Source organism: Gadus chalcogrammus, chromosome 7 (genome assembly GCF_026213295.1).
Source record: "Gadus chalcogrammus isolate NIFS_2021 chromosome 7, NIFS_Gcha_1.0, whole genome shotgun sequence".
In the NCBI taxonomy this organism is placed as follows: domain Eukaryota; kingdom Metazoa; phylum Chordata; class Actinopteri; order Gadiformes; family Gadidae; genus Gadus; species Gadus chalcogrammus.
In genome coordinates this window covers 14,614,421-14,636,812 of record NC_079418.1, presented here as the reverse complement: position 1 = coordinate 14,636,812, position 22,392 = coordinate 14,614,421, and the positions used below count along the sequence as shown (strand labels likewise).

General features: G+C 45.4%; 1 protein-coding gene and 1 pseudogene across 1 annotated transcript in view; one reads left to right on the top strand and one right to left on the bottom strand.

Moving 5' to 3' along the window:
• LOC130385864 (transmembrane protein 47-like) overlaps positions 1–2,112 on the top strand; it is a 6,882-nt gene extending 4,770 nt beyond the window's left edge. Inside the window, exon 3 of the mRNA XM_056594607.1 lies at positions 1,278–2,112. Within this exon, the coding sequence (XP_056450582.1) occupies positions 1,278–1,459 (182 nt within the window). The 3' untranslated portion in view covers positions 1,460–2,112. The remainder of the gene's footprint in view (positions 1–1,277) is intronic.
• Positions 2,113–7,620: 5,508 nt separating this feature from the next.
• LOC130385989 (ryanodine receptor 1-like) overlaps positions 7,621–22,392 on the bottom strand; it is a 67,848-nt pseudogene continuing 53,076 nt past the window's right edge.

Sequence of the window (22,392 nt, the reverse complement as noted above, 5' to 3'; positions counted from 1 at the left end):
GTGGACTACTTAATACCACTTCTTAATAGCAAAGTAGGCTGCTACACTGTGAACTCAACACACTTATTTCCGTAATATATCCAAAGATGGATTGCAGTCTTCTTTATCATCAGATTCTTCCAATAAAGCGATTTCCCTGATACTTGTTCCCTAGAGTTTGTACGTTATAGTGTTCTCTGTGTATGGAATATGGAAGGAGTGAACAAGTGAGCCAAATTGAACAGGGCCCATATTAACCTGCACACGTTCCACTGTAGGAAGAAGAAGAAGAAGAGGTAGAATACTGTCGCTGGTGTATGTTATAGTGCTGCATTGGGGCGGCAGTGAGATGTGGGCAGCATATTTTTGGAATGATCTGATGTTACTCTTTGAAGATGGATCAGTCTGGTAAGACACAAGGTCTGATGGGAGAACAGTGGAATGGACACTGAGTTACTCATACACACACAGTTAGAACAGTGGAATGGACACTGAGTTACTCATACTCTCACAGGGAGAACAGTGGCAGAGTTACACAAACACAATCACAGGGAGAACAGTGGAACGGAAACTGAGTGACACATACACACACACAGGGCGAGCAGTGGCCGAGTTACACATAAACACACACAGGGCGAGCAGTGGCCGAGTTACACATAAACACACACAGGGCGAGCAGTGGCCGAGTTACACATAAACACACACAGGGCGAGCAGTAGCCGAGTTACACATAAACACACACAGGGCGAGTAGTGGCCGAGTTGCAGGGCCCTCCCAGAGCTACCGTTCTCTGAGTCATTATTTCAGTTCCATGTCATCCCGCCTTTCCGTCCAACCCGTTGGCTTACAGGACAAATGTTTTCCAATGTTGGTAACAATGCAACAGCTGCACAGATAACATCCCATAATGACACAGTTGATCGCAGAGCATCCAGGTCACACACTTTTTATGCATTTGCCATGTACTCTACTCTTATTTTGAAAAGGGCTTCTGTGACTTTATGAACCCGACAGTGGAGACAGACCAGAGATGATGTACATCCCGTTAACATCTCTATTTCTGTGTCCATGTGAACGTGTTTCCGTGGTGCCTTTTACAGACGTGAGAGGGTGAAGTCAGACAGGAAGTGGGTTGGCATAGGGAGCCCAAACGGGAGTCGAACCCGAGGCGTGTCTCCCCACACAGTGGTCCTGACACTAGCGAGTCGAACCGGGCTTCTTTCTGCCCGGTGGCGTGGAGCGGTTCCCTTCTCTCCCAGACTAACGTCAGTGTTGTGGGCTTGTGTGTTGGTCTGCAGCGGTCCTCCAGGCCTGCGCCCTGGTCCTCTACCCCATCAAGTTCATCGACGGGAACGTCCTGCAGACGTACCACGAGTTCAACTGGGGCTACGGCCTGGGCTGGGGCGCCACCATCTTCATGCTGGGCGGCGGCATACTGTTCTGCATGCGCACGGACATATACGAGGACGGGATGTACTGAGCTAGCACAGTGGCATACACACACACACACATGCACACAGTAATGCACGCAGTAATGCAGCATACACACAAACACGCTTTCCTCCGCTGAAGGTGTGCTGTGTCCTTTGTTCATTTTAGATAGAGGGTGTTAAGATGGATACTGCTCCTATTTGGAGCAGTATCCCCCCCCCCCCCCCCCCCCCCAACACACACACACACTCCACTCCACTCAAGGTTGCCCTGGCAACGGCCCGTGCTTGGGTGAAAAAGGTTTCTGGACAGAGATTGGCTGCTGCTATGGTGGAACGCTTATGAATTTGTTGAGGAGGATATTTATTGATGGACTGTACATACAGGATTGTTTTTCCTTTTTTTGTTCTTTACTTTCTCGTGTAATATATTCAATTTTTTTATTTTATTTCCGTGATGTTTTTAGTTACTGTTGTCGAAAAAGGCGTTATTTATCTGTTTCAAAATAAAAGCATAAGCATTGTGTCAATCGTCTTAATGAAATGTGTAGTAAATAATAGCGTTTAATGTTTGGTGTTGCTGTAAATATGTCTTTAGTGTATTTCTCATCGATCAGTAAGATATGAATAGTATAAAGGTATTTTTGCAAACATACTCATAAAATTTGTTTTCAATAAAGGTTACTGTTTACATAAATGTGTTTTATACCTGGCTGCTTTCTGAGTCTACTTTTCAGTATTTTTATTTATTTTTTATAATATTGTTCTGGTGTGTCAAATGGGGCAAGAAAATCCCAGAAACACAGAGGCGCCAATGCGACATTACCACGCACGCTTTCCCCTTCAACAGTAAACAAGTAAAAACGAACCCTGTTATTAGCAAAAGCTACTCACACAAACCTTTGTTCCATATTATTACATCCTAGTGGTCTATAGTCCACAACAACCGCTTCAGTGAGACAGAACGGCGCATGGACCTGACACATGGTCAATGGACTGCATTCAGCGCCTTTCTAACCTGTGGGCACTCCAAGCGCTTTACAACTGCGCCTTAATGGCATGCACACGTCCATACAGCCACCGCATTGTCAACCATGCAAGGCAGAAGCAAGCTTGTCTGCAGCAGTTAGGCTATTATTTTTTCTCTCAGGGACACCTCGAAACTTAGCATGGAGGAGCAGGGGATCGAAGCAGCAACCTTCAAGCAGCCAGGGACCGCTAACCGGAGTCGCGATAATAATAATAATTGAACGGTTTCCCATTAATATTACGGTGTGGTATGTGTGTGCATGGGTGCGGCAGTTCTGCGATGGTCCTATAATAGAAGTGACCTCTGGGGAATGTGTGACCCGTATAGTGGTGGTTATAGGTGACAGGAGGGGTGGGCGCATAGCGCAGACAGAAGGGACAGAACCCGAAACGTGTGTGTGTGTGTGTGTGTGTGTGTGTGTGTGTGTGTGTGTGTGTGTGTGTGTGTGTGTGTGTGTGTGTGTGTGTGGTGTGTGTTGTGTGTGTGTGTGTGTGTGTGGTGTGTGTGTGTGTGTGCCTCCCCCTTTCCACACCGAGCTGGTGTCATCAGTAGGTGAGATAAACGCTGTTGTCTCTCAGTTAAGCATTTCTGTTAATAAAAACTCATTCTGTCTGTTTGCCAAGGTCGGTTAGAGTCTGCCATATAACAACTGAACGCACTCTGCATGGATCTTTTCGAAATTTCTCTTTTCTTGGAATGTTTTGCAGTCTTAATACGGTGTTTTTGATTTTTCCATTTCGTCTACACTGGAAAAATCGAATATAATAGTTAAGCAACTATATTTTTCGGATATTCCCCCGTTGTCTTCTAGTCTGGATTTCGAAACTGTTACGTAACCATATTTCTTGTTGTTCTCCTCAAAGAAAAAAACGTCAACACTAATTAATTCGTTACTCAATGTACTTGTTGCTATGAAACCAACAGACACAAAAGTCATTCCTTACCAGTGATTCATGTAAATAGACATTGCAAAATATCTTTAATCTTTAATAGAGTTTGCTGTACAACCACACCCACTGCATTACAATTTCTTCCACAGGCCCCCTATTGGCCACATTAGGTCAATACAGAAAATAATGTTTGTAGATCAAAAAACTCTCAGTGGAGATTATACAACGAGAAAACTACTATATATTAACATGTATAACAAAACAGTATAAAGTAAAAGGATATCACAAAATGTTTAGTCACATAGTATAGTTTGTATCTTGATTCTGTTTGCCATCATTATGAGCTGTACCCTACAGAGGTAGGCTATTTCAATTGGGATTAGAATTGATTTAGATTGGTAATGATAAATGATCAATTTAACAGGGTTGTTCACCAATTATGTTAATTTATGTCTGAGTTATCTCAGATTTTCGTTTGGTAAAACAGTTAGTACACTGCAGTCTGGTTAGCAGGACTGGTAAACCTACCCGTTTCAAACTGTATTTATACCCAAAATCATACTAAATCTGAACCTATTCAAACTTATTACCTAAACATCTAAGCCTAACCCTATCCCAAAGTTCTTTAGGCTAAACTCACCCAAGCTTCTCTTAACTAAACCAACTCAAATTGACCATTTGAACTCCAGCACTGTGTGCATAATGAGGTTGGTGTGGTTCTCCCATGGACGACCACAGCGCCGTTTCCAGGCCTTCCCCTCTGCTGCCCCTCCTGCATCCCAGAACCAACGCAGGGTTCTGGGGAACACATCATCCAACAACCCCCCTCCAAAACGCTGGGTTAATGGATACACCAGCGTGCGGAGAGCGAGAGAGAGAGAGAGAGAGAGAGAGAGAGAGAGAGAGAGAGAGAGAGAGAGAGAGAGAGAGAGAGATCTTACCTACATCCCTGCTACTTTGTTTTACACTTTTCTAGTACCTCTAATCGTGTGTGTTTTTGTCTCCTTTGTGTTCCTCGTTATGTCCTCTGCTTTGGTAATGTCAATGTTACATATTTCCCATGCCAATAAAGCTCTTTTGAATTGCATTCGGAGAGAGGGCGCCCCCCAGGGTGCAGTTACCAGCCTGACCCTGCGATCTGAGAAACACTGCAGGGACAGATTCCAGTTACTGATCCTGGGGGACACAACACAGCCAGCAGCAGCAGCATCACCACCACCACCACCTCCACCACCACCACCACCACCACCACCACCTCCACCACCACCACCACCACCACCACCACCACCACCACCACCACCACCACCACCACCACCTCCACCACCACCACCACCACCACCTCCACCACCACCACCACCAACACCACCACCACCACCACCTCCACACCACCACCACCACCACCACCACCATCACCACCACCACCACCACCAATACCACCACCAACACCACCACCAACACCACCACCACCACCAACACTTGCACCACCGGGGGGGGGGGGGGGGGGTACTGCAGCACCTGCACACGATGGTTTACTTTATTAGTTTACACAAATGAATGAAGGGCAACTTGCCGTTGCCCTTCCTTTGAACTGTTCTGTCCTCAACCTGCTATGAAGACGGGGCAACTGCAAGGATCTCAGCCTCACAAAAAGACAAGGACAATCAAACAATAAAAACACCTCTTAGTACTAACAACACCAAGAAGGACATCATAATTCATCACGCAAACAGATCAATATTAATTCTTACCTCATTAACCTCATTCAATTCAACCCGATAACACACAGAATACATACCATAATGCAGAGGAAAAACATGAACGATTTCATGACATACAAACGTGAAGGAGGAACAGCTTCGCTGCTATACTATATAAATGAACCTTCGGGTGCCTTTCTAGGTTCTTGTTACCTGTGGCTGAGGCTGAGAGGGTCCGCAGGTCAATGTGCGTCCCAATGAATGAGAGCAGAGCAGCTCAATGGACCGAAGCTCAGGCTGTGGTGATATATGGAGATATCCCTTCCTCCAATCCACTGTCACCCGAGGCCCCACAGAAATTACACATTAACCTCTGCAGGCCCCTGACCCTGGTTGCTGATCTCTCTGTCAGATCTCTGGTTAGTCCTCCTACACGCTGTATCTATAGGGAATGGCAACTTGGAGACCATGCATGGGTTAACTCTTTTAATAAAGGTTAAAATTGTCCCACACACATTAAAGGAACCGCATAAATTAAACACAACCTTCAAATTGTCCCATCCACATATGTATGTGTCCCTGGGTTTTTCAGTACATATACATGTGTGTGTGTGTGTGTGTGTGTGTGTGTGTGTGTGTGTGTGTGTGTGTTGTGTGTGTGTGTGTGTGTGTGTGTGTGTGTGTGTGTGTCTGTTTCACACATATCATGTTAATATGTTTATCTTCCGTTATCTTCAGTTTGAAATCAGATGCTGTGACTATTTTGCAGCCTCTAAAAGATTGATGACTAGAACATGGAAACATGGCTTTAAGTAATTGGCCCTCTGCACCAAAACCAGACTCCCGTAAACTATTTAAAATCCTCATGAAAGAAAGTCTGCATCTGTTATGTACAAATAATTCAACTCTGCACACATAATTCAACTATGCAGTGAAATTATCCCAGAAATGGCTGCTCCTCTGAACCTTCCCCTGAAGTGAAGGGTCATCTACTTGTAGACGACCCTTCACTCCCTTGCCCCAATACGTAGCTGTTCTAATTATAGAACTGCTCAGCAGAAGACAATGCTGTTGAGGAAAGGCCATAACCATATAGGCAGTATTCATAATATACAACTCATGAATGATGTCAACAGAATCAACTGGTGGTGGGAAGCATTCAGGTGGCAGCAGCTGACCTTGTATCTGCCAGCGGTGAATATCAAACACGACCCAACCAACAGATGGCTGCTTTCACAACCTAAACAAACTGATCCTTAACGGTTACTTGCAGGTTTGAGGCTTTTTTCTTTTTACTTTTAAAACAAAGTATGGCTACTGCCATTTATAAGAAAAATAATAATAATCGGTTAAGCTCCCGTGACCTTTCACCTGCGCTCCATGTCAATATATGGACACCTTTAGCCCCTGCACTAAAGATATATATTCATATATATATATCGATATAGCCTACTTCAACACATATAGCAGTCAGGAATGTAATTATTGATTTGGTTTAATGGTTGGAAAACAAATGCATCTATTATTTCTTGCAAATTTGATGCAATTCTATCTACATCCCGAAGGCAAGCAATAAATGAAATGCTATGGGGTAGCTCTTGCTGTCTCAGGCCTATACTATGCCCCTCCATTAATTTTATTCGGCCCGAATAAAATGAATGGGTGGCTTGCCTCTCTCTACCTACCTACCCGGCTACCTGCACAGGCTCTGCACGTGCACTCGATGCGGACTCAAGCTAGAGAGCCTCAACCGTTTTGAGGGGCGGCTGTGGAGGAAGGCCTGAGGGAGAAGTGGGATCTTTATGGTAGAATACTTTAAAACGAAAATCGAGCTTGCTCTAGCTGGCTTCTCCAAATTGCCTACCCGAATTTCTATTAGAAATAAAATTGTATTTGACTGCCACCTAGTGGCCAATGATACAGAATGTTTTTCATAAATTAAAGCATTAACACACATTTATTCCACAACTTCTTAAATTTCAGTCTAAACTTAGAAACACACAAATTAACCATAAATACAAGTATGAAAATAGTTCAGTAAATCAGCTGCAACTGTGTTTACATTTAAAACATATTTCAGCACACAATTTACTGTAGGCCTACATATTTGATAGAAATAATGGCACACCATTACTTTTTTCCAAACAGTGCAATACTAATGTGTATATCTCCGTAACAAATTATAAGATCATCTATTCACCAAAGAAAACATATTTATTGGTGGTCTTGGTTAAGCAAAACGGCTCTCAGGTTAAACGCATCAGAACACAAGAGGTTATCCTTGAAACTGGCTTCATCCAGTTTACAATATAGCATTATCTGGTATACAAAGAAAATAACTCTTATGTTGTGATGTCACTCATCACTTGCACACAGAAACACAGACACGTGCAAACACATGCATGCGCGCACGCACATGTTTGGAACGAATCAATCCTTTCTTGAAAAATCTTCAGCCAAAGAAATGTTTTGAAATAAACATTAGCATACCGTGCGTCACTATTAAAGGAATAAAGGCTCTTTGATCCATTGATAAATCCATGATTTATTCTTTAATCACATTTTAATCAAGACAAAGATATTTTTATGCCTTCACAATAAATAGCAATGAACACAGACTAAATAAAATAAAATAAATTAAAATCAAACATTTGACTCCTACAGCTGGATCACTTGGTAGAAGGAAAATTACAATACAACATGATTACTGCATGTGTTTTGGATTGACAATAGAAATGTTTGTTGCATTGGAGAACAAGAAGCGAACATGGTACTGTAACTGAGCTACACTGTAACATCATGTTGCTACTCATTTAGGAGATTTCCCCCTTTAAAGATTGTACAAAGATTAAAAACTTTATAACACAGCCATAGTATTCTTTATAAAACAGACTTGAACGACGCAGCTTCCAACTGGGGGGAGGCTGAGTATCATGACACCCAGAACAAGCAGTGTTTGTAAGGAGAGGTCTCGCAGGTCAAGTGATCGTAAAGATTTAATTTACCCACTGGACAGCAAAGATTGTGAGCCTTTTGTAAGCGCATCACGATGCGAAGCAAGGACACAGTTGGCTGCCAGTGGAGATCGGTCGAGGTGCTTTGTTGATAACCAGTGTTTTGCCAGCCAATACATCACCACGCGGTCATCTGCACAACCGCTATAACAGGTACTGGTATATATGTAACAACGGGTAGCTGTGTATAACTACACACCCTTCTGCATAACTACTAGTAGTTGCGTATGAATCTGGATCCGATCGTTCCCGCTCAGCAGCGGCGTCTTCCTGCTGAGGCAGCGGTTGGTAAAGGGATCTGGTGGTTGTGGGGGTCACTAGGAGAGCAGGTCCTCATATTGCTTCCTGAAGCAGTCCCTAGCAGGGTAGAAGTCCCAGCTTCGCTCCTGGTACATCTTCCACACATACGACTCCTGGCAGCCCAGGCGTGGACAGGGGGGGGAGGAACACAGCGGGTCAACAGCGCAAACAGCCCCGGGCATAGCCATGCTAGCTGAAGCTATAATGCGATCGGAGTAGCGACTGTAAAAAGTGGGGACCCACCTGGCCGGTGTGCTCCGTCTCGTCTTTGTTGATGAGGTACATGAGGAAGAACCTGGGGAAAAAAACGAAAAAAAAAACGGCTGTTTATTTCACTACACGTATCTCGCAGGTTCTTCTAGTTGCCATAGTAACAGAAAAAAATACACAGACATGTAGTTGGCCAGGTTGTGCTCGTCAAAGGTGTGCGTCTCGAAGCCGTGCGGCGTCGTGTCGAAGTAGTCGCTGCCGATGCCGCAGATGAAGCACTTGGTCTGAAAGGACACAAGGTTTCTTTACTCACAGTATGCAGGCGTACGATATGCAGTAGGCAGTGGGAACGTCGCCCACGATTGGCCCTCCAATCGATAGAACGGACCACCCTAAAACGTACCTCCATGTCTTCTTTAACTGCTCTTGTTGATCCTGAGTTCTCAAACGCGTCGATGTATCAGACCTGACACAGAGATTCAAGAAAAGCATAAAAACTTTGACTAGTTTCTTTATGTATGGTGAGTGTGTGGTGATCACAGCGCCCGGCAGCAGCCCATTAGCGCTGTGGCCTGCTGGTGTGAAGTGACCCAAGTGATTCACTTCTAATTCTTTTTTATATCTTTTTTTACGGTCTATGGGCTTGTGGTGACTTCATGGTCATTAAAGCGGAGCCGGACAGGGACCGTGGGTTGAAGGGTAGGGGGGACCAGCGGTCGAGGGGAGCGTGGGTGATCACATGAGGCCTATTGCCCTCCCGTGGAGGGAGTGGAACCCGCTCAGGGAGGGTCACGGCCCCAGACCTTGGATGATGGCGGCAGGAGACGATGACGAAGAAGAGAAGGTGATGTCGAAGACCACCCGGTAAATCTCGTAGTCGTCCCCCGCGGGTCCTCGATCTCATCCCCGATACCACCGCCCGGTCTCGCACGCCCACGTACATGTGGCACAGGTAGCACTGGGGGGGGAGGGGATGAGAGGAGAGAGGGGGGGGAGAGAGATGAGAGAGAGAGAGAGATGAGGATGAGTTCTGTGGAGAGAGAGGAGAGAAGCTGAGGATGGAGAGATGAGAGGCAGAGAGAGAGAGAGAGGGGAGAGAGAGAGAGACGAGAGATGAGAACAGAACCGAAGGAGAGAGAGAGGGAGACAGAGACAGAGAAAGAGAGACAGAGAGACGTGTTATTTCCAACATTCCGCCCATTTGTTATGTCTCAACAAGCGGTCTGGGACATAGCCAGGGCCATATACTTATCAAGGGAGAGACTGCTTCTGTTCTCTTGTTATTAAACGATTTCCTTATTATGATACTCGCCCCCAACCCTTTGGTTCGGTGAGAAGAGGGATCGGACAGACAAGGAACACGTCCTGAAAACTGCTCCTCAACCGCCTACACTATAGATTATTCAACAAGTATGTACCTCGGCCGTATTACATCCTGGAATAACCCATCTATTCAACCCTCTGGTCCAACCATGATTTCCACTTCAAGAATGAATACAACCGAAAATATACACTTAGAGTCTATACGAAACAGGTTTAGAAATAAGCTGAAATGTAACATTTGGTTACTACTCAAGGTATTGTAGAATACACCAACATTCGGACAATACCATCGCCCCACCACCCCAGTCTGGTCCCCTTTCAACGCTCGGCGGGTGCCTCGGCGCACGTACAGACCGAGCTGCGTCCTCTTGCTCCGTGCTAACGAGCTATAGGACGACAGCACCGCATCATGTGACGTCTAATCACGTGACGTCCCGGGCTGCTGCGTTCTCAGACTCACGGTCATCCATGTCGTCACACTTCATGTTGGGCTCCTCCCCTTCCTCCCCTTTGTTGTAGAACTTCCTGAAGAAGTTGAAGGCCACCACGGTGTAGAGGTAGACCACCACGGCAGGAGTACCCACCGTCATCATGATGCTGTCAAACACCACACACACACACAACACACACACACACACACACAACACACCAACACACACACACACACACACACACACACACACACACACACACACACACACACGACAACATGATTAGCCACCCCATCACACACACTTGTTATATAACGCTCCCACACTAGTTATAAAAAACATATATTTTTTTCTTTTCTGCTTTATAATGGTATGGTATGGTTTTATATGAGAGAGGGCAGGACATGCAGCAAAGCGGGCTGGAATATAACCTGGGTCCCTGTGATCAGACCAAGCCTTAACGCTACGTGTTCCATCCGGTGAGCCACCAGGCACCCCGTAAAGACAAGGTTAATCTACTAAGCTTGAGCTGTGATCTATGGCCTCTCTGCACTCTGTGCAGCTGTTTAAGCTAGGTTGTGACAGCCGTGGCGTTTTGACCTCAACGCATCGTATGGAGAGTGAGAAAACATGCTGGGACGTTTCTGGGATGCGATTGGATGAAGACCAGGTGTCTGTGCTGGATGATGACTGCACCGCGGGTCGAGCCCCCACCCCCACCTGTTTGCCGTTGTGGGTGACGGAGGACGAGGATGGTGAGCAGTGTCTTGACGCCCATGGCGATGTCCAGCAGGTGGCAGGCGAAGAAGACGTTTGTTGTAGTGTCCCCAGCAGGGACATGATTGATGGTACCAGCACAGGTACAGGAAGGTCTGCTCACCACAGGGGGGGACGTCACAAACAAAGCAGATATTCCCATACCAAGAAGAGACTTTTGTACCTTGTTTGTTTAGACTTGAACCAGTGTTTAAATGATAAAGGTATATAGCCTTCATATTATACTTTTTATGATTCATAGTAAGGGAATTTCTGTGCTTACACCATCGGTAAAAATAACCCCAAACTTCCAGATCTGGTACTTGAGGTCGGACTGGGTAGCCCTGAGAAGAAAACAAAATACATCATCATGTTTATGGGAATAGGAGCATGAGTTGAAGCAGAGTGTTTCACCATTCGTGGAGTTAGTGTGTGTGTGTGTGTGTATGTGCATAGTCACCAGGTGAACATGGAGTTGTCCATGTGTGTGTGTGTGTGTGTGTGTTGGGTGTGTGTGTGTGTGTGTGTGTGTGTGTGTGTGTGTGTGTGTGTGTGTGTGTGTGTGTGTGTGTGTGTGTGTGTGTGTGTGTGCGCGTAGTCACCAGGTGAACATGGGTTGTCGGGCTCCTCAGTCTTCTCTCCGTGCTCCTTGCTGACGTCCAGCGAGGCCAGGTCCACCCCCAGCAGCTCGGCGATGCGCTAACCGGCCGTAGATGTCCCCCGTACTTATCCAGGACCTGCGCGGGGTGGCGGGGGGAACCACAGGTCAGACTGCACGCCTCAACCAACACCATGAACCATGAAGGAGTGGGACGGCCCAACCAGCTAACCTTTTCTTGACAAACTTTGTCCCAGTAGTTGTTTGGAAAGAGCTGCAGAAGAAGGGAAAGTCAAGTACAATTATAGAAGCAATGCGCTTTTCTGTTTTGTTTTTAGCTTTTTTTCTGATTATGGCAACTCAGAGGTTGATGGCATTCTGTTGTTTAACAGTCACTCACTCACTTACTAACTCACTCACTCACTCATTAATTCATTATATTAGCATAATATGTATTTCAAAGTAAACATTACAAGGGTCTTAGTGTTCCATAGTACTTCAAATTTCTAGTAATTACTAGTATTTACTTAGTACCCATGGAGTATTCATAATTGCGATTTCTCAGAATACTCTACGTACATCGTAATATTAATAACAAGTATGAACACTTGTTATACTTATGGGATTCTTCAGTATGGGTATTTATGCTATATTCCACAGTATTTTCATAATAGTTTCACCTTGTTCTACTTCACGGTACTCAGTGGGTACAGAGTACTCATTGAGGACCCTCCTGTTCAGTACTCACGGCGTGTTGAGGACCAGGCGGTCCCACTGGCCCTTGATGTCGTCGTCCTCGGCTGCTCTGTGATGTACAATTCCGTCAAACTCCAGCCTCCTGGCCAGCTCCTTCTCCCTCTTGAAGATCACCAGGGGGATCTGAGGAGGAGACACGCCCACCAGGATGTAACACACAAAGGCCAGCGGTCACAGGAAATCAGCGGGATGGTAGTCTGACGGACGAGGAAGAGCTGTGCTGGGGGACTCTCCGTCGACGGTGACTGTGGTCTGAGGACAACAGAGCGTTACTAGTAGTAACATCGCAGGCCACTAGAGCTGCTGGTGGATACACACATAGTGCGCTTTAAAGCACCTGGTTGTACTTGTCTTTATCAGCTTAATATCAGGTTTATTATAGCATTATATTTTTATCAGCAGTACCCTTGTGTTCTAACAGGTACATATATCAGTAAGTATGATCATTGTTCAGGCTAATGTCCGTTTTATTTGACATGATGAGTACATTCCTCTCCGTACCTTGAGGCAGTTGTAGCCGATGATGCAAATGAAGGAGATGACGGTGTGCAGCACAGAGAGGAAGGACATGGTGGCTGCATGTACCCGGTGCTCTCCTCCAGGAAGAAGTACACCGCCCCGGCTCCTCCTCCTCTCCTCCTCCGCTCCCTCGCCATCCCGGACCCCTCCGCCTCCTCCCCGGAACCTTCAAACAGCCCGGAACCCTCCAACATGGCGCTGCCCTCGAACATTCCGGAAGCTTCCATCTCCTCCTCGGCGCGAGAAGGGCGCGGACACCTGGGACGGGTTCAACACGGTTACAGTCTGGGTACGGACCCGGGAGGGGGACTGAAATGGATCAACTGAAATTTTTTGGAGATTGCGATGAATTTCCAAAACATTTTAAGATGCTTAATGCACACCTTTAGAACCCTTAATTACTTATTCAGAAGTAAAAGGCGGATACGGAAATCAGGGAGAAAATGTGAGAGTTTGGTGTGTTTTAGGGCATGGTAAGGATCTGGTGAAAAGCAATGCATCATGGGAAAAGTCTCTAGAAAGTCCATCTTTGACCAACCGTTGACGTCCACCACAACAACATTTTCATTTTCAAGTTCACTTCATTTCAAATAAGATGTAATTAACAGTTTGGGGCTTCAAGTATTAAGATATTAAAGTATTGAATATGAAGTAATGATGAATCATGCATGAAGCATGAAGCCATTATTTGAGAACCAGCGTGAACACTGTTCAACACTAGGCCAGAGTTAAACCATTAAAACGTGTTTCCCTTACTTTGTAGAAACAGCAGAATGAAGTTCAGCGCGAAGGCAGGAACAACGCAGGAAGCGCAGGTTGTAGAAGTTCCTGGAGAGGTAATTCTACAACAGAATCAGAACGCACAAAGTAGTTCAGATGACTGTGACACGTGTGCGGTGGAACTAGGTGTGCATGGCACCGAGAGCCCAGACGCATCACCATGAACTTGTTCCTCTGGTTGTCCAGCTCCGTCCAGATCTGGAAGCCGCCCTCTCTCCTGGGCTTCTCCTTCTTGGCAACGCCCTTCTTCCGGTCGCGGGCGTTTCTCCTCCTCTTTGGGTTCTGCCTTCTCTCCATTTTCAACACTAACAGTGAACAAAAATCATAAGATCACACCTTGATTAACTAAGAGAATCTTGGATTGGGTTCAGCTGGGCGGTTTGTTGACAACATCGTCTAAGTTCTGAGGATGAATATTGTGGATGGAAGTCGTACTCTGCTTTCTCGGGCTCCGGGACGGGTGCTGGGGGCTCGGGGAGAACCGGCCCGGCGTCAGCCTCCGCTGGGGCCTGCAGGCACCAGAGGACATGGGGAACATGAGTGGATGGATTCATAGAAATGGATAGGGAAAGCCCCAGTATTTGAATGATTCTTTACAACGCAGGGTTAAAGCCAAGCTGGGGTTATTTGTGCGTCATCTCAACTACGTCCAACCTTTCAGTTATTATTATAATTTTTTTGGGATAAATAGTTATATTTTTTAACATTCGACTAACCTATCTCGAGTATTCTAAACAGTCACCAAGAATTGACAAAAAATCCTCTTCTGTCCCAGTGGTGTCCCCCCCCCCCCCCTCACCTTCTTCCTCCTGGTGATGGGGGTCCCCTCCGGTGTGGGCGGATCCAACGGCCGCCTCCACCCCATGTCGCCCAGCCCCACCCGGGGGCGTCCGCTGCCCGCCACCCTGCCCCCCTCCATGTCCCCCGAGTCGTCCTCCTCCTCGTCCCCGGTGCTCCGCGTCCCCCGTGTCCGTCAGCCCGCCCGCGTCCTGCACCTCCCCGCCCCCGGCTCCCCGGGCAGGTCGGCGTGCACGTCGTCTGGGTGGGGTCCGGCATGCTGGCCAGGATCTCCGTCACGGTGATGTTCTTGGCGCCCTCCACCAGGCCGCCCGCCGAACAGCGCGTGCCAGATGAGCATGAAGAAGCCCTTGCACACGCTGTAGATGAAGTGCAGATGCTGACCAGGACGGTCCAGAAGAACACGGTCAGGGCCACCACGATCTCCTTTCACCGTCATCCTCCGCACGCGGCGGTACTGCCGCCGCAGGTGCGGAAGGTGAAGATGGCCAGGAAGCCCAGCACGCTGTTGATGAAGTCGCCGAAGGCCGAGCTCGACTCGGGCGGCTCCTCCTCTCCGGTGAGCTCCTCGTCGCCCCCTCCGCCGCCCCCCTTCCCCTGCCGCCGGCCGCCCCGTCCCCGGCCCCCTCGGGGACCTCGTCGTCGTCGTCCTCCCCCTTCTCCTCCTACCTCCTGCTCCGAGATCTGCGAGGCGATGTTCATCTCAAAGATGGTTGTCCTCGCAGAAGTTCACAAACATCTCCATCTTCTCCGACTCACCGCCCTCGTTCACCACGTCGAAGATGAACTGCCGCTTGGACTCCCGGACCTGCGGCATCTCCCACTGCTTGCGGTTCACCTCGCTGATCTCGAAGTAGATGCGCTCGATCTTGCGGCTGGCGCCCATGATCTCGATGCGGCCGAGGAAGGGCCGGAAGTAGTTGAGGACGCTCTCGGCCTGCCCCAGGAAGTCTTGAGTCCGCTCGCTCGTGCGGCACGTGCTCCGACAGGTTGGTGAGCAGCACGGCGATTTGAAGCCGATGTCCTTGCGGGCTCCTGGAAGCGGTTGGCGAACTCGTCGTAGTAGTTGATCATGTCGTTCTCGTCGGCCTCCGAGCAGGACAGCAGGAACTGGATCTCGTGAGGCGCGTACTGCTTCTGGCTGTCCATGGACTTCTGGAAGTCCTTCTTGGAGATGAGGGCCCGCGCGGGTCGGTGACGTAGTCGCGGAAGGCGTCCGATGCCACGATGTCCTTCAGCTTGAGGAACATGTCGAAGAACTTGAGGATGATCTCCACGTTGCTGGAGGACTCCACCATCATGTCCACCATCTGGCGGGCAATCATGCCATTCACAATGTTCCTGGCAAACATCGGAAAGCACATTAGCACAACCGGGAGGATGTTTTAACCAAATCCAAATTTTGCAGCCGTGGAATGGTGCCGTACTTCTACAAAGGAAAGCAGCATGACGACCATATCTTTCTGAAGATCAGGAGCTCCTTCAGTAAGCGATCTGACTGGAGTCCTATTACGGTAAAGAAACCTACCTCTATACCACCATAATATGAAAGGTACCATCTCTTAGACGTTATGGATTAGTGATGCATGGATTACTCATGTGATGTTAAACAAGATAGAAAGATAAGATACAAGGGCATCATACCGAAAGTTCATAATTCAAGAAATGATGTACTGCCACTAAATAAACATGCCTTCTAGTTAAAGATCTTACCAATGTCTTTCTATAGCTAAATATTGTGTTTCTGTGAGGGACCTAGACTAATATTAATACTTTGGTGCACTGAAACGGATTGTTGTAAGAAGTAAGAATTTCAGAACATCAAGTCAAATATTTCACAAAAGGACCAAAAGTAATGTATAATGTATGTATAACTCTTCAAGTAAATTGTGCTGTACAATTAACTATACCTGAGAACAAGCTTCATATAAACTTATTGGGAACTACATGATCACTGTTCACAGCACTTTAAATCCAAACTCAACAAGCCGGAAACAAGCATTGATGAGGCTGTATTTGTTCTTTGATCTGCTTCAGGTCAGCTGCTCTACCAGCGACTCTTGTCCCTTTATTGTGTGTAGTGCTGGTCAGGGTCGGAGGTGGAGGTGAAGCCAGGGGCAGCTCAATGCATGCGTAAGATGCCACACACCAGTTTATCATAGGACTAACACAGGCGGACAGACGGGCAGACAGACAGGCAGACAGACACCTAGGAGCCTACCTAACCCTCAGGAATAACTAATAGTCTTGGTGGTATGAGGACAGATTTCGCATGTTTAATAGTATACTATTATGTATAATTTCTAGTCTAGTTAGTCTAGTCTAGTCAATCAACCATTCTCAAAAAGGGCACCGATGATTGAATGATGCTATACATATGCTGCTATGTGTTATTTTAAAATGTGTGTAAACCACACAAAACGACTTACTACTTAACGCTATATTCAAGATTTCATGGTTGGATCACGAGACTACGATTCAAGCACTCAGTCTTAGCACTCAGTCTTAGTTAGTTCAACACATAAAACACAAATGTGTTGTCTACTACAAGGTCACACTTTGAGCCTCTACTTCACTACCTCACCGTAGAGTTAGCGAGACAGAAGCATCAGACTACTACCTAACAGAAGAATTAGCGGGGAAAGCAACACAGTACACATGAAAAGCATCAGTCCGCAGGCCAACTCTAACCGCAAGACAGCAAAACTCAGGTTGTTAAATGTTAAATGTGTGCGTGAACGGGGATGGTGAGTGTGTATTTCAATGTGGGAGACGGGAGGCAGGTTAATGTCAAACAGCAGACGTTAATAGGATATTCGTTTCTTCAGAGAGCCTTTAAAATGACCTGCGTTACAGCAAAAGCAGAGAACAGTAAGGGTTTGATCATATGTAGAAGGGTCAATGATTGACTATAGAGGGGTTCAATTCTAGAAGGCAAGGGCTGATTGGTTGGTAAGAGTTTAGCAGTGCATCATAAATAATATCACTATTATTGCTTCATTTGTATGTATTGAATAATAACAATTTACGTTTTGAAAAACTAGAAACAAGGAGGTTGTTATATCCGATCTCTCCCCATATTCTTTTTGGTAAAATATCGATCTGTATCTGCAATAAACTCCCAATAAGTACTTACAAAAATTAACAAGCAATTTTAAGGGAATTTAATCATAGTGCTAAGGCAGGTGATTCTAAAGACTGACTGTTAAAAGAAGGCAAGGGTTGAATAAAGTACAAACCAGTAATCACAATACCACGTCAATAGATAAATGAATAAAATGAATACATACTTTACCCTGCATTGACCATGTGAAAAACAGTTTGAATAATCAATATACCATGGAATTGACGACAAGTAATACAAAATTAAAAGATTACATTGCAAAGCAGTTAAGTCTAAATCAGGTATCTCTACTTTAGCCTTTTACAGAACACAATCAAATACTCATTTACAAGTATGCAAGTATGAAGTATTCAATGTTATCTATAACAATACAACAAGATATTTGGAGAGCTGAAAAGGTTGAAATTTAACATTTTTTCTTAGACTCTATACTGATGAATACAAATGCTACTAACCACCAGGCTGTTTGTATCTAAATATGCATTTGTCTTTTCTTGCAGATGTACTATGTTCTGTGAAGATGTTCAATGCGGATAAAGACTGTCCTCATCCCAGCGAGATGTTACCACTTCAAAGGGAATGCTTAGAAAAGTCATATTCAAGCAGTTTTTAATTAATCTTATTGGCCTACAAGTCTCTATGCCACCATGCCACTAAACATACCAAGCTGGTAGCACAAGCCACTTAGTATACACCAAGTATTACAATGCTCTCTAGTGGATGCACAAAATATTCCATAGAGCAAAAAGGTAACACCATTTCCCCGGGAAGTACTTTGACTATTTATAAAATTTCAGCCAGAAGAACACGAATGATGGATTAAACATGGATTAAACACTTCTTTATCAAAATCAAAATTGGCCAGGCCAGAATAATAAGTCAAAATATTTCCGAAGAAAAGTGTGCATCTTGTTCTATAAATTAACTTCACTTGCAGGCAGAATATTTTTGTGCATATTTTGTGTACGGCCACCAGCGAGTTGAGAGTGTTTAGCAATGAAACGCTATCATAACACTGGTGTCTTTATTTTAACACACCACAACCTCTTTAGTGGGTGTGGTTTTGTATGCTCTATGAATCTCTATGTCGTATGCAAGGAAGAGTCTTTGGAATTTGTTAAGTAACATTCGGGAGTTCAGCCTTCATGGTGAACTGTACAATACATATTTGCATATAACTTTCCCTTCAAATGTGCTTAATTTAGCGCACTTAAATGAAATAATATTGGGCACATGCGCAACAATTACCGGCTCACCATTGCATATGGTCATTACTACTGCAAAAATTACCACTATTGCCCCTATAAAAAGAAAATCCATCCATCCAAAGTACGCATACACCATGCCTCGGATGAACTATTGTTCCCCAGTGCATTAACTGCAGGAAGGAAGCGCAATTACTTGAGAACATAGAATAAGCATTTGTATACCTGTGCCTATTAAGCTATGTGTTGATAATAAACGTGGTACAATGTAGAGTAGCAAAGTGTTTGTGTGCATCCCTATGGTATCCTGGATCCTCAAAGCGGGGGTGAGAGGGGGGATGACAGGTGCGTACCTGCGCCAACTTCATCATCATGTGGGCAAAGACGTGCAGGAAGCCCACCACGGCGTCCCAGAGCCGGCTGTGTGCCAGGGGACTGCTGGTTCCCCGTGCACGGACCCTACCAGACCAGCGACAACACTCCGTTAGCTCCTCGGGGACCATTGAGGAGGGCCAGAGAAAAGGCTTTTGAGGTGAAAAGTCACAGACGGTATACAGAATCACACCGGACACTTTAAGACAATGATGTAGGAGAGAATAATGTTTACTTCTACTATAATGATAACGTTCACCTTATGATTTACATATACATCCTACTGCTTATATTATGTACACACATATTTTTGCATTTTCTGGCATTATATTTAGCACCAAAGTAAGTTAGCTATTGTCCAGTATTTGTGCTACATTCTGGGGTACCTGGATGTACTCAGTGAGACTGTTGAAGATCTGCTTGGCCACTATCATGGCTTTGGAGAAGTTCTTCTTGCCCGGCTCATCGATGATCTCCTTGCCAGAGTAGTACCAATAGAAGTCGCTGATGGACTCCTTCACACAGAACAGAAAAACGACCACGAACACTGATTTTACACTGCTCATTGGATAATTCGAAAATTGGAAACATGGAAATTAAGAAAAAAGGATGAAGGGAGTTTCAAAGTAAGAGCCCCCTGACCGACCTGTAAGCGCAGCAGATAATCCACGGTGCAGATGATGACGTTGATGGTGGTGGTGCTTCCTGTCTGCGTACGCAAGTAGTTCTGGAAATCTGCAGCCGAGTAGAGATTCAGTTGCGCAAAATCAAAACTGTGTTTTACTCTTTCAGATTCAGGTGGTACTTGTCTTCTTCTAATCCTTTCATTCTCACCGTTATTGTGTCCTTCACACAGCAGCTGCAGGAAGCGGAAGAGATCACATGTGAACTCATCGTCCGCCATGACTTTCTCACCTAAATAAAGAAAGCCAGTTTTATTTCAGATTACAAAATAAAAGTACTGCGTAAACATTCATATTTTTTAGTGTAAGGATATCTACAAAATACAGAATGGTCCGGAATTCCTGAAGTCAGAACTGAACTTGCAACCTGTATTGTTTGTTGCCATGACTACCGACTGTTGCCACGGTTAGTGACTGTTGGGTCGACGACCTACCGTTGACTCACATGCACAAGATGCAACAAGAAAAAACACCAAAAATAAGCGGTAAATACAGCATAGCAAACAGGCGGACATAGGACATTAAGATTTCACTGTTCTACTGCACATTCATAGGATGATTAGGATGGGATACTCCAGCTGCCTTATCAAGAGCAAGTGTAGATAGATAAAGAAGCAGCCTGAGCAGAGCAGAGCTACAGTGGGGCCAAGACAGAGAGCCAAGGAGCGCCAGAGATAGAGCGAGAGAGAGCTAGAGACATATATATATAGAGAGATAGAGAGACATATAGAGATAGAGAGAAATATATATATATATATAGAGAGAGAGAGAGAGAGAGAGAGAGAGAGAGAGAGAGAGAGAGAGAGAGAGAGAGAGAGAGAGAGAGAGAGAGAGAGAGAGAGAGAGAGAGAGAGAGAGAGAGAGAGAGAGAGAGAGAGAGAGAGAGAGAGAGAGAGAGAGAGATTGAGATAGACATATTTAGAGAGAGAGAGAGACAGAGACACAGACAGAGCCACCGACAGGGACACAGACACAGATGGAGAGAGAGATGGTTTACCCTGTTCTCTCTTCTCTGGGGCCATGAGAGGAAGGGAGGGGGGGGAGAGAGAGGATGAGTGTGGTGACTTGAGAAGAGGACTTGGAGATGGGAGGGCCAAGGTTTGTTCATTCAGTCATTCATTTACTCATGATTTCATTTATTGATCTATGAATTCATTCCCTGTATCACCCATACAATGTTTAACATGAAAAACATGGTTGGAACGTAGAAGTTTGATCAAACAATGGAGAAATTGGACAATTATTTTGATTCACTCAAGAGTTCATCAAAATAATAATCATCATTATTTTGGTAAAATGGGTTAATGAAATACACTCAAAAAGCCTATTCTGCCTATGATCTTGTATGCTGTATGATGTGAATCAGAATATGATGTTCTGTACTCTATGCTGACCTCTGAGGTGTATTTGAATCTCCTTGGATCGTGTGTTTGCCTAGTTTTTCTTGACACACAGCATAACAAAACAACAACAAAATACACCAAATCATTCCTATTTTGTTTGTGGGAAGGTAATCTGATAACCAGGAGGGCAGGGATGTGGGCATTCAGGTCACACACTACTCATATCCATTGTGTGTGTTTGAATCCTTACTCGTTCCTTCCTCTGAGACCATGCCCAGTCCCTCGGCCTTGTTCTGCCTCTCAAAGGCGTTCAGATCCAGGACACTGAAACACACCGCACCAAACACAGTATAAACATGTTCCCCAGCCAGCACACAATGCCTGGTCTGAACAGACCACAACTAGCAAAAAACAATTACATACCAACCGACACTATCTTTTCTTTTGTTTTCTGTTGTCTTTTCTGTAGACCATTTCATATAGACTAATGTAAACTTCAAACTGACCTGCACGTTTGCATCAGTGCCTGGACGCTCAGGAAGAATCCTACATCCTTTTTATCCCTCAAATACTCCAGCATTTTCTGCCAAAAGGGAAACAAAAAACCCGTCATGATGTGTCACAGTCTTGAATGACTTGAGTGACTGAATGTGATGTCATCCTATGGTTTGTTTGGATGATGTCATGTACCTGCTGGACCTCACAGTTGCCTCCGTTGAGGATTGAGATGCCCAGCTTTAGGGTCGAGGACACCATAGGGCCTGTTTCACCTGTGGGACAGGGGCACAGGAAGTGATGTCGTTACACATTGTTAGATTAACCGCATTGCATGGGGGAGTTAGCCACTGTGGCTAATCATGGCTAATCAAGTAGCACTCTATTTGCCACTAGTGCTAATCAAACAGCAGTAGCTGCTATTGCTAATCAAGTGGCACTCTATTTGCAACTAGTGGTAATCAAACAGCACTTTAATAGCCGCTATGGCTAATCAAGTAGCACTTCATTAGCAACTATGGATAATCAAGGTGAATTCTACTAGGTGATATACTGGTAACAATCATACTCTGATTCTGGTTGATAATATCCACTATACACTCAGACGTCAAGGGCCTTGCCAAAGGGAATTTCAACCAGAAACCTAACCGACAACCTCC